The sequence below is a fragment of the Littorina saxatilis genome, linkage group LG16 (genome assembly GCF_037325665.1).
Source record: "Littorina saxatilis isolate snail1 linkage group LG16, US_GU_Lsax_2.0, whole genome shotgun sequence".
Classification (NCBI taxonomy): domain Eukaryota; kingdom Metazoa; phylum Mollusca; class Gastropoda; order Littorinimorpha; family Littorinidae; genus Littorina; species Littorina saxatilis.
Window position 1 is genome coordinate 48,344,813 of NC_090260.1, and position 18,238 is coordinate 48,363,050.

At 39.7% G+C, this 18,238-nt stretch overlaps 1 protein-coding gene across 1 annotated transcript in view; it reads right to left on the reverse strand.

The window, feature by feature from the left end:
• LOC138950040 (low-density lipoprotein receptor-related protein 8-like) overlaps nt 1-18,238 on the reverse strand; it is a 70,655-nt gene that overhangs the window by 51,124 nt on the left and 1,293 nt on the right. The window contains exons 2-3 of the mRNA XM_070321824.1: nt 4,404-4,528; nt 1,768-2,049 (exon numbers count right to left, since the gene is read on the reverse strand). Of these exons, the coding sequence (XP_070177925.1) occupies nt 1,768-2,049; nt 4,404-4,506 (385 nt within the window). The 5' untranslated portion in view covers nt 4,507-4,528. The remainder of the gene's footprint in view (nt 1-1,767; nt 2,050-4,403; nt 4,529-18,238) is intronic.

The following is an 18,238-nucleotide window of genomic DNA, read 5'->3' on the forward strand; positions in this document are numbered from 1 at the left end:
AACACTCATCTACCCAACAACACACGTACACATCTACCCAACAACACTCATCCATCCAACAACACTCATCCACCCAACAACACTCATCCATCCAACAACACTCATCTATCCAACGACACTCATCCACCCAACAACACTCACCCACCCAACAACACTCATCCACCCAACAACACTCATCTACCCAACAACACTCATCCACCCAACAGCACTCATCCACCCAACAACACTCATCCACCCAACAACACTCATCCACCCAACAACACTCATCCACCCAACAACACTCATCCACCCAACAGCACTCATCCACCCAACAACACACATCCATCCAACAACACTCATCCACCCAACAACACTCATCTACCCAACACTCATCCATCCAACAACACTCATCTACCCAACAACACTCATCCACCCAACAACACTCATCCACCCAACAACACTCATCCACCCAACAACACTCATCCACCCAACAACACTCATCCACCCAACAGCACTCATCCACCCAACAACACTTATTCATCCAACAACACACATAGACTACCCAACAACACTCATCCACCCAACAACACTCTTCCACCCAACAACACTCATCAATCCAACAACACACATCTATCCAACGACACTCATCCACCCAACAACACTCACCCACCCAACAACACTCATCCACCCAACAACACTCATCCACCCAACAACACTCACCCGCCCAACAACACTCATCCACCCAACAACACTCTTCCACCCAACAACACTCATCAATCCAACAACACACAACTATCCAACGACACTCATCCACCCAACAACACTCACCCACCCAACAACACTCATCCACCCAACAACACTCATCCACCCAACAGCACTCACCCACCCAACAACACTCATCCAACCAACAACACACATCTACCCAACAGCACACATCCACCCAACACCACACATCCACTCAACAACACACATCTACCCAACAGCACACATCCACCCAACAACACACATTTACCCAACAACACACATCTACCCAACAGCACACATCCACCGAACAGCACTCATCTACCCAACAACACTCATCTACCCAACAACACACGTACACATCTACCCAACAACACTCATCCATCCAACAACACTCATCCACCCAACAACACTCATCTACCCAACAACACTCATCCACCCAACAACACTCATCTACCCAACAACACTCATCTACCCAACAACACTCATCCACCCAACAACACTCATCCACCCAACACACATCCACCCAACAACACTCATCTACCCAACAACACACATCTACCCAACAACACTCATCCACCCAACAACACACATCTACCCAACAGCACACATCTACCCAACAACACTCATCCACCCAACAACACTCATCCACCCAACAACCCACATCTACCCATCAACACATATCTACTCAACAACACATATCTACCCAACAACACTCATCCACCCAACAACACTCATCCACCCAACAACAGTCATCCACCCAACAACACTCATCCACCCAACAACACTCATCTACCCAACAACACATATCTACCCAACAACACTCATCCACCCAACAACACTCATCCACCCAACAACACTCATCCACCCAACAACCCACATCTACCCATCAACACATATCTACTCAACAACACATGTCTACCCAACAACACACATCCATCCAACAACACACATCTACAAATTCAAGTGGTCATACACTAACAGTGCAAACCAAAATTCAGAAAAATTAAATTCTATAACAGTGCCAAAGAAAATGGACACACTAACCTGGGGAAATTCCATGATATGCGAACAGTTTGTAAATGAGATCGTTGGCGGCCTGTAGTTTGGCGTCCTGGTTCTCAATGCGATCGTATGCGGCCTGTAGTGTGGCGTTTTGGTTATCAATGCGATCGTTGGCGGCCTGCAGTTTTGCGTCCTGCTCCTGGTTGGCTAGTTGCGCAGCGCCTATGTCTGTGGTGATGGTCTGCAGTTGTCCTCTCTGATTGGCCACGCTCTGTTCCAGTTGCTGTATACAGCCGCTAGAGCAAGCCTTGACCTCGAAGCCTCCTTGGGTAAGACGTGTGTGAAGAGAGGATGTTATGAAACATATTACAAATCACCATCATTTTCGTCACTTTAATCATCATCATCATCACTTTCATCATCTTCATCATCATCAACATCATCATCATCATCAACATCATCATCATCATCATCATCATCATCATCATCATCATCGTCGTCATTTATATCTCTCTTTTTTTCTGTTTCTAGTTTTATCGCCTTCTCTGTCCATACCTAATTTTTCTCTCGCTCCCTGTCGCCTCTGCCCCCTCCTCCCACACCTCTCTCTTTTTCTCCATCTCCACCCCTTAGCTCTATTCTCCTCTCGCTCACTCTGGCCTGTCCCCCTCTCCCTTTTTTGCCATCGCCACCCCTTTCTTCATTTTTCTCTCGCTTCCTGTCGCCCCCCCCCCCCCCCCCCTCTCTCTTCTTCTCGCCTTCTCCAATCCTACCTCCGTCTTTTTCCATCCACCCTTTCTCTTGCGTTCCTTCTCCATACCTATACCTCCCTCTTTCTCCATCCCCCCTTTCTCTTGCGTTCCTTCTCCATACCTACCTCCCTCTTTCTCCATCCCCCCTTTCTCTTGCGTTCCTTCTCTATACCTACCCCCCTCTTTCTCCATCCCCCCTTTCTCTTGCGTTCCTTCTCCATACCTACCCCCCTCTTTCTCCATCCCCCCTTTCTCTTGCGTTCCTTCTCCATACCTACCTCCCTCTTTCTCCATCCCCCCTTTCTCTTGCGTTTCTTCTTCACCCCCACCTCCCTCTTTCTGCATCCCCCCTTTCTCTTGCGTTTCTTCTCCATACCTACCCCCCTCTTTCTCCATGCATCCCCCTTTCTCTTGCGTTCCTTCTCCATACCTACCTCCCTCTTTCTCCATCCCCCCCTTTCTCTTGCGTTTCTTCTCCATACCTACCTCCCACTTTCTCCATCCCCCCTTTCTCTTGCGTTCCTTCTTCATACCTACCTCCCTCTTTCTCCATCCCCCCTTTCTCTTGCGTTCCTTCTCCATACCTACCTACATCTTTCTCCATCGCCCCTTTCTCTTGCGTTCCTTCTCCATACCTACCTCCCTCTTTCTCCATCCCCCCTTTCTCTTGCGTTCCTTCTCCATACCTACCTACATCTTTCTCCATCACCCCTTTCTCTTGCGTTCCTTCTCCATACCTACCTACATCTTTCTCCATCCCCCCTTTCTCTTGCGTTCCTTCTCTATACCTACCTCCCTCTTTCTCCATCCCCCCTTTCTCTTGCGTTCCTTCTCCATACCTACCTACATCTTTCTCCATCACCCCTTTCTCTTGCGTTTCTTCTCCATACCTACCCCCCTCTTTCTCCATGCATCCCCCTTTCTCTTGCGTTCCTTCTCCATACCTACCTCCCTCTTTCTCCACCCCCCCTTTCTCTTGCGTTCCTTCTTCATACCTACCTCCCTCTTTCTCCATCCCCCCTTTCTCTTGCGTTCCTTCTTCATACCTACCTCCCTCTTTCTCCACCCCCCCTTTCTCTTGCGTTCCTTCTTCATACCTACCTCCCTCTTTCTCCATCCCCCCTTTCTCTTGCGTTCCTTCTCCATACCTACCTCCCTCTTTCTCCACCCCCCCTTTCTCTTGCGTTCCTTCTTCATACCTACCTCCCTCTTTCTCCATCCCCCCTTTCTCTTGCGTTCCTTCTTCATACCTACCTCCCTCTTTCTCCACCCCCCTTTCTCTTGCGTTCCTTCTTCATACCTACCTCCCTCTTTCTCCATCCCCCCTTTCTTTTGCGTTCCTTCTCCATACCTACCTCCCTCTTTCTCCATCCCCCCTTTCTCTTGCGTTCCTTCTTCATACTTACCTCCCTCTTTCTCCACCCCCCCCCTTTCTCTTGCGTTCCTTCTTCATACCTACCTCCCTCTTTCTCCATCCCCCCTTTCTCTTGCGTTCCTTCTCCATACCTAACGCCATCTTTCTCCATCCCCCCTTTCTCTTGCGTTCCTTCTTCATACCTACCTCCATCTTTCTCCATCCCCCCTTTCTCTTGCGTTCCTTCTCCATACCTAACTCCATCTTTCTCCATCCCCCTTTTCTCTTGCGTTCCTTCTCCATACCTAACGCCATCTTTCTCCATCCCCCCTTTCTTTTGCGTTCCTTCTTCATACCTACCTCCCTCTTTCTCCATCCCCCCTTTCTCTTGCGTTCCTTCTCCATACCTAACTCCATCTTTCTCCATCCCCCTTTTCTCTTGCGTTCCTTCTCCATACCTAACTCCATCTTTCTCCATCCCCCCTTTCTCTTGCGTTCCTTCTTCATACCTACCTCCCTCTTTCTCCATCCCCCTTTTCTCTTGCGTTCCTTCTCCTCGCTACTGCCCTTACCCTTTTTTTTACCCTTATCCTCTATGTGAGCAGAGGCGGCCATCAGGCAGAGCACGATACACAGACCCACAGTCACAGGGCTCACACGAGTCAAAACGACCATCTTGAATCTTTTCTCCGTCGGTCTGCACAGGTAAATGAAAAAATAAAAAAATAGAAAAGAGGACCTACCTATCTATTTATCTATCTATCTATCTATCTATTTATCTATCTAGTATCTATACCTATCTATCGATCTGTCCATATTTCTATTTACTTATCTGTCTGTCTATCTGTATTTCTGTCTGTCTGTCTACACTAATCGCCATACAAAACCAAACACATACATTTAGCTGTAGAACTTTGTGATGCGGCCAGTTATAGTAAAACCAAGTATATTGCCAGAAAGTTAATTTATTCCCCTTCCGTTTGAAACAAAGTTTCATTTTTCATCAGTTAGTTTCCATGCAGTGTACCGGAGACCTAAAATACCCCCCAAAATCAAATTCGCAAAAGTAAACTTGCAGACACTAAAATACACACAAAATCAAAATAAGCAAGCGTGACCCCGTTTGTGATCACGAATTGAAGAACAACTCATTTTCTACCCACACAAATTGATTTGGTTCAGCAGTTGTGCCCAGCAGTTTTGTTTTGCCATTTTGAAGAAGACTGGTGTCAGCGTCTTCAGAAGCCGTACAAGGCTTGTTTTCGCGTCATTGTGTGTGTGATATGTGGATAAAAACCCCGTAGTTTAGTAATGGCTAGTTGTATTGCTTTTACATCTTACACGAATATTGTTAATACAATTGCAAAAGAGTGTGTAAAATATCGTGGCGTTTTGATGAGTTTTTTGGACGAACTGGAACTTTTCAGAAAAGTTTGATTAAACTGTAATAACTCTTTTCAGTGTAGTTGGAAAAAATTCAGCATTTAACACTCTTTAACACAAATGAATATTACAATTAGGGATCAATGTTGGTACAAAAGCAACAACGCGCTAGGGTGGTGTGGAAATGTGAACGCGAAACAACAATGACAAAAAACAGGTCTTCCAACATCTAAACACATCAGTCCAGCGCAACAGACTCAACTGACACGCTTTTTATCGCTATGAGTGACTTGCCAGTTGAGTCTGCTGCGCTGAACTTGGTTAGCTACCAAGCTTCATGAAGCTACCAAGCAGGACATAATGAAAGTAAAAGACAAAAGACACACAGGACGAGATTAAAAAAAAGCTTTATGCATACTGTCCTGTTGTAAAGATGTATTTGAAGAAGAATAAAATAATGATAATAATAATAATAATAATAATAATAATAATAACGGGCATTTATAAAGCGCCTTATCAGAAGTTCAAAGCGCGTGACAACAATACATGTATACAAAAATCATACAATCACTGTCAGATTCAAACAACACATCATGCACATCTCACATCCCCAGACTCTATACTAAGGAACTAAAGGATTATATATATTTTTTCGGGGGGTGGGGATGTGAGGGTGGGGGGTGGGGGTGGGGGGGGGGTGGGGGGATTATAGGGCTACATCAGGGTAAACATCGTAAAATGTTTGCCTTTTACTTGTAATCAACTTTATTTAAGTCCTGTCCAGCCCCTCAGACTGCTCTCCCTGTCTAGCCCCTTAGACTGCTCTCCCTGTCCAGCCCCTTAGACTGCTCTCCCTGTCCAGCCCCTTAGACTGCTCTCCCTGTCCAGCCCCTTAGACTGCTCTCCCTGTCCAGCCCCTTAGACTGCTCTCCCTGTCCAGCCCCTTAGACTGCTCTCCCTGTCCAGCCCCTTAGACTGCTCTCCCTGTCCAGGAGTGCTGACAGTTACGCGTCAGTCACGAGGACAACAGACAGGAATGAGGGCAGAGCTCTGAATCCAATGCAACTGGCGTCTACTGACAGTGGTAACTCTGATAATAATCTTTCCTGGCACATTTCAGTATTAGCATCGATGTCTTATTTTCTCAACTTACACGGATAAAAAAAAACGCTAATGCATTCTTGTAGGACTGTTAAATATTGAATAAAAAAAAACAAGAAAGGTAGGTTGTTGGAAAATGTGTTATTGACAAAACAATTCATTCACAAATATATCGACCCAACGGTCTTTTAAGTGCACAGACAAACAATAACGAAAACTTATCTGGCTGATTTTTCCTTCCGCCTGCCACGAAGCCGCAAGCGATTGAATCATTGAATTATTGTTTGTCTGTGCAATTAAAAGACCGTTGGATCGATATATTTGTGAATGTATTGTTTTGTCAATAACAAACGTTCCAACAACCTACCTTTCTTGTTTTTTTCATTCTGAATTTTGGAACGTTGGCAGTCTCTTTGGTTTTGGATTTGTTAAATATTGAAACACAAATATATAACAAAGTATTGAACAGATGTCCGGGCGGTTACTTCACAGTTAAAAGGTGTCTGTGAACGTTCACCCTGAAATGTCATTATGGTACTTTTGTTTATTCTTTTTACAAAGTCACATATCTTTTATAACGCTGATTTAGAAAAATATTTTGCCTTCAAAAATATCAATCATTAGGTGAGAAAAAACACACCACAAAAACCTGTACAATCAGGAAGGATGAAACCATATGAAATGATACAAACAATAACAGACATATTCTCTTTATCAATTTTGTTTGTTTGTTTGTTTGTTTGTTTGTTTGTTTGTTTGTTTGTTTGCTTAACGCCCAGCCGACCACGAAGGGCCATGTCAGGGCGGTGCTGCTTTGACATATAACGTGCGCCACACACAAGACAGAAGTCGCAGCACAGGCTTCATGTCTTACCCAGTCACATTATTCTGACACCGGACCAACTAGTCCTCGCACTAACCCCATAATGCCAGACGCCAGGCGGAGCAGCCACTAGATTGCCAATTTTAAAGTCTTAGGTATGACCCGGCCGGGGTTCGAACCCACGACCTCCCGATCACGGGGCGGACGCCTTACCCCCAGGCCACCGTGCCGGTCTCTCTTTCTCAATCGTCTTTTTACATTTAGTCAAGTTATGACTAAATGTTTTAACATAGAGGGGGAATCGAGACGAGGGTCGTGGTGTCTGTCTGTGTGTGTGTGTGTGTGTGTGTCTGTCTGTGCGTGTGTGTGTGTGTAGAGCGATTCAGAGTAAACTACTGGACCGATCTTTATGAAACTGTACATGAGAGTTTCTGGGTATAATATCCCCGGACCTTTTTTTTATGTTTTCGATAAATGTATTTGATGACGTCATATCTAGCTTTTTGTAAAAGTTGAGGCGGCACTGTCACACCCTCATTTTTCAATAAAATTGATTGAAATTTTGGCCAAGCAATCTTCGACAAAGGCCGGACTTCGGTATTGCATTTCAGCTTGGAGGCTTAAAAATTAATTCATTACTTTGGTCATGAAAAATCTGAAAATTGTAATTAATTTTTTTTTTAAATGATCCAAAGTTACGTTTATCTTATTCTTCATCATTTTCTGATTCCAAAAACATATAAATATGTTATATTCGGATTAAAAACAAGCTCTGAAAATTAAGAATATAATAATTATGATTAAAATAAAATTTCCGAGATCGATTTTCATTTTATTTTTTTTTCTTGTCGGTTCCTGATTCCAAAACCATAGAGATATGATATGTTTGGATTAAAAACACGCTCAGAAAGTTAAAACGAAAAGAGGTACAGAAAAGCGTGCTATGCAGCACAGCGAAACCACAACCGCACTAAACAGGCTCGTTAATTTCACTGCCTTTTGCACGAGCGGCGGACTACGGTCACTGTAAAAAAAATGCAGTGCGCTTAGTTTCATTCTGTGAGTTCCACAGCTTGTCTAAATGTAGTAATTTCGCCTTTCGCGACTTGTTTGTTTGTTGGTATGCTTAACGCGCCACACACAAGACAGAAGTCGCAGCACAGGCTTCATGTCTCACCCAGTCACAATTTTCTGACACCGGACCAACTAGTCCTAGCACTAACCCCATAATGCCAAACGCCAGGTGAAGGAGCCACTGGATTGCCAATTTTAAAGTCTTAGGTATGACCCGGCCGGGGTTCGAACCCACGACCTCCCTATTACGGAGCGGACGCCTTACCACTAGGCTAACCGTGCCAATAACATTAAAGTGCTCTTCATAACAAAACGTGCAACAATCATATTGAACTCATCTTGTGGCTATACTTAACACTATTGTCAACATCATTTGATTTTGCGGGACTATTCCTTTACGTTGGACAAAACTGAACATTGTCACTGTCTGTTTCTTACTTACAGTGTCTGTTTCTTACTTACACTGTCTGTTTCTTACTTACACTGTCTGTTTCTTACTTACACTGTCTGTTTCTTACTTACACTGTCTGTTTCTTACTTACACTGTTTGTTTCTTACGTACACTGTCTGTTTCTTACTTACACTATCTGTTTCTTACTTACACTGACTGTTTCTTACTTACACTGTCTGTTTATTACGTACACTGTCTGTTTCTTACTTACACTGTCTGTTTCTTACTTACATTGTCTGTTTCTTACTTACACTGTCTGTTTCTTACTTACACTGTCTGTTTCTTACTTACACTGTCTGTTTCTTACTTACACTGTCTGTTTCTTACTTACACTGTCTGTTTCTTACTTACACTGTCTGTTGCTTACTTACACTGTCTGTTTCTTACGTACACTGTCTGTTTCTTACTCACACTGTCTGTTTCTTACTTAAACTGTCTGCTTGTTACTCACACTGTCTGTTTCTTACTTACACTGTCTGTTTCTTACGTACACTGTCTGTTTCTTACTTACACTGTCTGTTTCTTACTTAAACTGTCTGTATCTTACTTACACTGTCTGTTTCTTACTTACACTGTCTGTTTCTTACTTACACTGTCTGTTTCTTACGTACACTGTCTGTTTCTTACTTACACTGTCTGTTTCTTACGTACACTGTCTGTTTCTTACTTACACTGTCTGTTTATTACGTACACTGTCTGTTTCTTACTTACACTGTCTGTTTATTACGTACACTGTCTGTTTCTTACGTACACTGTCTGTTTCTTACTTACACTATCTGTTACTTAAACTGTCTGTTTCTTACTTAAACTGTCTGTTTCTTACTTACACTGTTTGTTTCTTACTTACATTGTCTGTTTCTTACTTACACTGTCTGTTTCTTACTTAAACTGTCTGCTTGTTACTCACACTGTCTGTTTCTTACTTACACTGTCTATTTCTTACTTAAACTGTCTGTTTCTTACTTACACTGTCTGTTTCTTACTTACACTGTCTGTTTCTTACTTACACTGTCTGTTACTTAAACTGTCTGTTTCTTACTTAAACTGTCTGTTTCTTACTTACACTGTTTGTTTCTTACTTACACTGTCTGTTTCTTACTTACACTGTCTGTTTCTTACTTACACTGTCTGTTTCTTACTTACACTGTCTGTTTCTTACTTACACTGTCTGTTTCTTACTTACACTGTCTGTTTCTTACTTACATTGTCTGTTTCTTACTTACATTGTTTGTTTCTTACTTACACTGTCTGTTTCTTACTTACACTGTCTGTTTCTTACTTACACTGTCTGTTTCTTACTTACACTGTCTGTTTCTTACTTACACTGTCTGTTTCTTACTTACACTGTCTGTTTCTTACTTACACTGTCTGTTTCTTACTAACACTGTCAGTTTCTTACTTACACTGTCTGTTTCTTACGTACACTGTCTGTTTCTTACTTACACTGTCTGTTTATTACGTACACTGTCTGTTTCTTACTTAAACTGTCTGTTTATTACGTACACTGTCTGTTTCTTACTTACACTGTCTGTTTCTTACTTACATTGTCTGTTTCTTACTTACACTGTCTGTTTCTTACTTACACTGTCTGTTTCTTACTTACACTGTCTGTTTCTTACTTAAACTGTCTGCTTGTTACTCACACTGCCTGTTTCTTACTTACACTGTCTCTTTCTTACTTACACTGTCTGTTTCTTACTTACATTGTCTGTTTCTTACTTACACTGTCTGTATCTTACTTAAACTGTCTGTTTCTTACTTAAACTGTCTGTTTCTTACTTACACTGTCTGTTTCTTACGTACACTGTCTGTTTCTTACTTACACTGTCTGTATCTTACTTACACTGTCTGTTTCTTACTTACACTGTCTGTTTCTTACGTACACTGTCTGTTTCTTACTTACACTATCTGTTACTTAAACTGTCTGTTTCTTACTTACACTGTTTGTTTCTTACTTACACTGTCTGTTTCTTACTTACACTGTCTGTTTCTTACTTACACTGTCTGTTTCTTACTTAAACTGTCTGCTTGTTACTCACACTGTCTGTTTCTTACTTACACTGTCTATTTCTTACTTAAACTGTCTGTTTCTTACTTACACTGTCTGTTTCTTACTTACACTGTCTGTTTCTTACTTACACTGTCTGTTTCTTACTTACATTGTCTGTTTCTTACTTACACTGTCTGTTACTTAAACTGTCTGTTTCTTACGTACACTGTCTGTTTCTTACTTACACTGTCTGTTTATTACGTACACTGTCTGTTTCTTACTTACACTGTCTGTTTATTACGTACACTGTCTGTTTCTTACTTACACTGTCTGTTTATTACGTACACTGTCTGTTTCTTACTTACATTGTCTGTTTCTTACTTACACTGTCTGTTTCTTACTTACACTGTCTGTTTCTTACTTACACTGTCTGTTTCTTACTTAAACTGTCTGCTTGTTACTCACACTGCCTGTTTCTTACTTACACTGTCTCTTTCTTACTTACACTGTCTGTTTCTTACTTACATTGTCTGTTTCTTATTTACACTGTCTGTATCTTACTTACACTGTCTGTTTCTTACTTACACTGTCTGTTTCTTACTTACACTGTCTGTTTCTTACGTACACTGTCTGTTTCTTACTTACACTGTCTGTATCTTACTTACACTGTCTGTTTCTTACTTAAACTGTCTGCTTGTTACTCACACTGCCTGTTTCTTACTTACACTGTCTATTTCTTACTTACACTGTCTGTTTCTTACTTACACTGTCTGTTTCTTACTTACACTGTCTGTTTCTTACTTACACTGTCTGTTTCTTACTTACATTGTCTGTTTCTTACTTACACTGTCTGTTACTTAAACTGTCTGTTTCTTACTTAAACTGTCTGTTTCTTACTTACACTGTTTGTTTCTTACTTACACTGTCTGTTTCTTACTTACACTGTCTGTTTCTTACTTACACTGTCTGTTTCTTACTTACACTGTCTGTTTCTTACGTACACTGTCTGTTTCTTACTTACACTGTCTGTTTCTTACTTACACTGTCTGTTTCTTACTTAAACTGTCTGCTTGTTACTCACACTGTCTGTTTCTTACTTACACTGTCTGTTTCTTACGTACACTGTCTGTTTCTTACTTACACTGTCTGTTTCTTACTTAAACTGTCTGCTTGTTACTCACACTGTCTGTTTCTTACTTACACTGTCTGTTTCTTACTTACACTGTCTGTTTCTTACGTACACTGTCTGTTTCTTACTTACACTGTCTGTTTCTTACTTACACTGTCTGTTTCTTACTTACACTGTCTGTTTCTTACTTACACTGTCTGTTTCTTACTTACACTGTCTGTTTCTTACTTACACTGTCTGTTTCTTACTTACACTGTCTGTTTATTACGTACACTGTCTGTTTATTACGTACACTGTCTGTTTCTTACTTAAACTGTCTGTTTATTACGTACACTGTCTGTTTCTTACTTACACTGTCTGTTTCTTACTTACATTGTCTGTTTCTTACTTACACTGTCTCTTACTTACACTGTCTCTTTCTTACTTACACTGTCTGTTTCTTACTTAAACTGTCTGCTTGTTACTCACACTGCCTGTTTCTTACTTACACTGTCTCTTTCTTACTTACACTGTCTGTTTCTTACTTACATTGTCTGTTTCTTATTTACACTGTCTGTATCTTACTTACACTGTCTGTTTCTTACTTACACTGTCTGTTTCTTACTTACACTGTCTGTTTCTTACGTACACTGTCTGTTTCTTACTTACACTGTCTGTATCTTACTTACACTGTCTGTTTCTTACTTAAACTGTCTGCTTGTTACTCACACTGCCTGTTTCTTACTTACATTGTCTGTTTCTTACTTACACTGTCTGTTTCTTACTTACACTGTCTATTTCTTACTTAAACTGTCTGTTTCTTACTTACACTGTCTGTTTCTTACGTACACTGTCTGTTTCTTACTTACACTATCTGTTACTTAAACTGTCTGTTTCTTACTTAAACTGTCTGTTTCTTACTTACACTGTTTGTTTCTTACTTACATTGTCTGTTTCTTACTTACACTGTCTGTTTCTTACTTAAACTGTCTGCTTGTTACTCACACTGTCTGTTTCTTACTTACACTGTCTATTTCTTACTTAAACTGTCTGTTTCTTACTTACACTGTCTGTTTCTTACTTACACTGTCTGTTTCTTACTTACACTGTCTGTTTCTTACTTACATTGTCTGTTTCTTACTTACACTGTCTGTTACTTAAACTGTCTGTTTCTTACGTACACTGTCTGTTTCTTACTTACACTGTCTGTTTATTACGTACACTGTCTGTTTCTTACTTACACTGTCTGTTTATTACGTACACTGTCTGTTTCTTACTTACACTGTCTGTTTATTACGTACACTGTCTGTTTCTTACTTACATTGTCTGTTTCTTACTTACACTGTCTGTTTCTTACTTACACTGTCTGTTTCTTACTTACACTGTCTGTTTCTTACTTAAACTGTCTGCTTGTTACTCACACTGCCTGTTTCTTACTTACACTGTCTGTTTCTTACTTACACTGTCTGTTTCTTAATTACACTGTCTGTTTCTTATTTACACTGTCTGTTTCTTACTTACACTGTCTGTTTCTTACTTACACTGTATGTTTCTTATTTACACTGTCTTTTTCTTATTTACACTGTCTGTGTCTTACTTACACTGTCTGTTTCTTACTGACACTGTCGGTTTCTTACTTACACTGTCTGTTTCTTACTTACACTGCCTGTTTCTTACTTACACTGTCTATTTCTTACTTAAACTGTCTGTTTCTTACTTACACTGTCTGTTTCTTACTTACACTGTCTGTTTCTTACTTACACTGTCTGTTTCTTACTTACATTGTCTGTTTCTTACTTACACTGTCTGTTACTTAAACTGTCTGTTTCTTACTTAAACTGTCTGTTTCTGACTTACACTGTTTGTTTCTTACTTACACTGTCTGTTTCTTACTTACACTGTCTGTTTCTTACTTACACTGTCTGTTGCTTACTTACACTGTCTGTTTCTTACGTACACTGTCTGTTTCTAAACTTACACTGTCTGTTTCTTACTTACACTGTCTGTTTCTTACTTAAACTGTCTGCTTGTTACTCACACTGTCTGTTTCTTACTTACACTGTCTGTTTCTTACGTACACTGTCTGTTTCTTACTTACACTGTCTGTATCTTACTTAAACTGTCTGCTTGTTACTCACACTGTCTGTTTCTTACTTACACTGTCTGTTTCTTACTTACACTGTCTGTTTCTTACGTACACTGTCAGTTTCTTACGTACACTGTCTGTTTCTTACGTACACTGTCAGTTTCTTACGTACACTGTCTGTTTCTTACTTACACTGTCTGTTTCTTACTTACATTGTCTGTTTCTTACTTACACTGTCTGTTTCTTACTTACACTGTCTGTTTTTTTACTTACACTGTCTGTTTCTTACTTAAACTGTCTGCTTGTTACTCACACTGTCTGTTTCTTACTTACAATGTCTGTTTTTTACTTACACTGTCTGTTTCTTAATTACATTGTCTGTTTCTTACTTACACTGTCTGTTACTTAAACTGTCTGTTTCTTACTTAAACTGTCTGTTTCTTACCTACACTGTCTGTTTCTTACTTACACTGTCTGTTTCTTACTTACACTGTCTGTTCACTACTTACACTGTCTGTTTCTTACTTACACTGTCTGTTTACTACTTACACTGTCTGTTTCTTTCTTACACTGTCTGTTTCTTACTTACACTGTCTGTTTCTTACTTACACTGTCTGTTTCTTACTTACACTGTCTGTTTACTACTTACACTGTCTGTTTCTTTCTTACACTGTCTGTTTCTTACTTACACTGTCTATTTCTTACTTAAACTGTCTGTTTCTTACTTACACTGTCTGTTTTTTACTTACACTGTCTGTTTCTTAATTACATTGTCTGTTTCTTACTTACACTCTCTGTTACTTAAACTGTCTGTTTCTTACTTAAACTGTCTGTTTCTTACCTACACTGTCTGTTTCTTACTTACACTGTCTGTTTCTTACTTACACTGTCTGTTCACTACTTACACTGTCTGTTTCTTACTTACACTGTCTGTTTACTACTTACACTGTCTGTTTCTTTCTTACACTGTCTGTTTCTTACTTACACTGTCTGTTTCTTACTTACACTGTCTGTTTCTTACTTACACTGTCTGTTTACTACTTACACTGTCTGTTTCTTTCTTACACTGTCTGTTTCTTACTTACACTGTCTATTTCTTACTTAAACTGTCTGTTTCTTACTTACACTGTCTGTTTTTTACTTACACTGTCTGTTTCTTAATTACATTGTCTGTTTCTTACTTACACTGTCTGTTACTTAAACTGTCTGTTTCTTACTTAAACTGTCTGTTTCTTACCTACACTGTCTGTTTCTTACTTACACTGTCTGTTTCTTACTTACACTGTCTGTTCACTACTTACACTGTCTGTTTCTTACTTACACTGTCTGTTTACTACTTACACTGTCTGTTTCTTTCTTACACTGTCTGTTTCTTACTTACACTGTCTGTTTCTTACTTACACTGTCTGTTTCTTACTTACACTGTCTGTTTACTACTTACACTGTCTGTTTCTTTCTTACACTGTCTGTTTCTTACTTACACTGTCTGTTTCTTACTTACATTGTTTTAGGCCACTGTCTGTTTCTTACTTACATTGTTTTAGGCTACTGTCAGTTTCTTACTTACATTGTTTTAGGCCACTCCCAAACAAGTGCGAGATGTCCGTAATGTGTTCTCTGTCTCCCCCTTGATCCTCGAACCGTTCCGCTCGTTAAAACATCAGGAGCCGTAAACATAAGAGAGAAGTTCGCGACGCTTCGAAAGTTTTGAGCGACTTTGGAAGTTCTTCCCTCAGTTTAGTATGCATTGGTCAGAAGAAGGGCTTACTTTCGAAGCACACGAGGAAGTAACTGAGCGTACATTTACTACAGCGAGACCCAGTAGTACACACACTACTTTGAAAGATTCTCCGTGCCAAATGGCAGGGCTTTTCTTCGGTTTTAGGGGTCGTCGTCGACACCTAGGACGATAACGTATTGCAAGGGTCCGTATGCATCCATGGGAAACCTTCAACGCCTACGAACATTGCAGGAAATTGTGGTTTTAAAGGCAGCTCATTCCCCAATGAGCTCAGAAACAATATCGAAATAATCAAATGCGTCAATCGGGCATCTGTCGTAACTTGGCTACACTGAGACGGTCGGCTTAAGAACAGACAAGTCTGTCAGTTACTAACTGAGCATATATATGTGTTCAATTCTGAAAAAAGGGCGAGCTTCGACTATCAAAACTGAGTTACTGAAATGGACTTTATTCTTTTTATCACATAAATCCTCATCACAATGAACGAGTAAAAACATAAACTTATCTGCATAATTATTCACACATATTTACAACTAAGCATTTCTTCTTAACATCTGAAAATCGACAATGACAAACACCGATGTACAACAATTTATCTTTTTTTAAATGTCTGATACTTATTTCCAAAATAATATTATAAGTCACAAAATATATATTCTGTCTATCACACCCTATATCGTGATGCCCAATTATAATGTTCTGCCTTTTCAACTTTACCAGAAACCCAATCTTTTAAGATTGTCAACCAATCTTCCATTTTTGTCCCAAACAATTTTACTTCTACAAAATCAACATTATCAACTTCAATAAACTGTCATCGAATGTCCAATATTACGGGCCTCTCTCCATAAGAATCAGATTGTATTTCCTTCTAACCATATATTGTCACTCTGGGCATCAGACTGAATTTCGCACTCATGAGTAAGACTTCAAATGTATCTGTTTTGCTGTTTGTGAATCCTGTCTTTTCCTGTATAACTCCTTGAAAATATGTACCCTACATCTGCCTTTCGACTGCGCAGCTTCTGGTTGGCAGTCAGAATGGCATTCTGCTGTGTTCCTCTTTTTGGGTGATTACTATTATAAATATAGTGACTTTATTGTGCAATATGTAAGTAATTATGACGGTCGACATTGAAAATGTTGGTCTATGTGTTTGTGAAAGTATTATTTATGTTTCTCTCTATCTCTATTGAGTTAATCCATGACAAATAATTTGGGAAATTGTGTTACCTTGTGTTCAGTGAATGTTAATGGTGTACATGACTATATGAAACGCAAGGATGTGTTAGCATATTTACGGAGACAGAACTGTGATATTTACTTTTTACAGGAGACCCATATAAAAACTGAGGCCGAAAACTTTCTTCGCTCAGCTTGGGGTTACAATGTATGGGCAGCAGGAAAAGAAACAAATAAGAATGGTGTAGCTATATTATTTAATAATAATTTTATGTATAAAATGAATAATGTTATCCGGGATGATAATGGTTGTTATATCATTATGGATGTTGAGTTAAATGATATAAGAGTTACACTTGTTAACATACATGGTCCCAGCAGTGGAGATCACCCTGAATTTTTTTGATGAAGTGATGGGTAAAGTCCAGACCATCGGAAATGACTGATTGATTATGGGTGGAGATTGGAATGTACTTTTGAATTCAAAATTGGATGCACGCAATTATGTTAGTGGTGTTAATCGCCCCAAGTCAAGGCTGAAAATTAAGGATTTGATGTTACGACATGAATTGATTGATGTATGGCGAGAACTGAATCCTGAGAAAAGGAGATATACATGGCGTCGCTTTAATACTGCAAAACAAGGCCGTCTTGATTATTTCCTTGTGTAAAAAAAATTAATGAACAGACTTAATGGAGTGAATCTCGGCTCGAGTTATCGATCAGACCATAGCCAGTGTATATTTCACTTAAATCTGAAGAGAAACCTAGAGGCAAACCCTATTGGAAATTTAACAACTCGTTGTTGCGTGATAAGGAGTATGCAGATGTCATCAAAAAAGTGATATTTGATATTAAGAAACAGTATGCAAAGATTGATGATTTGGATGGTATTGAGAATATTTTGAATTGTGGTTTACATTTAGAAATAAACGACCAGTTATTTTTGGAGGTACTTCTTATGGAGATACGTGGCAAAACTATCTCATATGCCTCCTTTAAAAAAAACAAGTCGCGTAAGGCGAAAATACAACATTTAGTCAAGTAGCTGTCAAACTCACAGAATAAAACTGAACGCAATGCAAGTTTTCAGCAAGACCGTATACTCGTAGCATTGTCAGTCCACCGCTCATGGCAAAGGCAGTGAAATTGACAAGAAGAGCGGGGTAGTAGTTGCGCTGAGAAGGATAGCACGCTTTTCTGTACCTGTCTTCGTTTTAACTTTCTGAGCGTGTTTTTAATCCAAACATATCATATCTATATGTTTTTGGAATCAAGAACCAACAAGGAATAAGCTAAAAGTGTTTTTAAATTGATTTCGAAAATGTATATATATACACAGTGTTCAATAATGTAATAGGACGCCAGTTGTTTAAATACTGTTTAGGTTTACCATCTTTGGGGATACATGTAATTATTCCTTGTCTCTGGGTTATTGACATCTCTCTTTGTTGAAAACTACAAT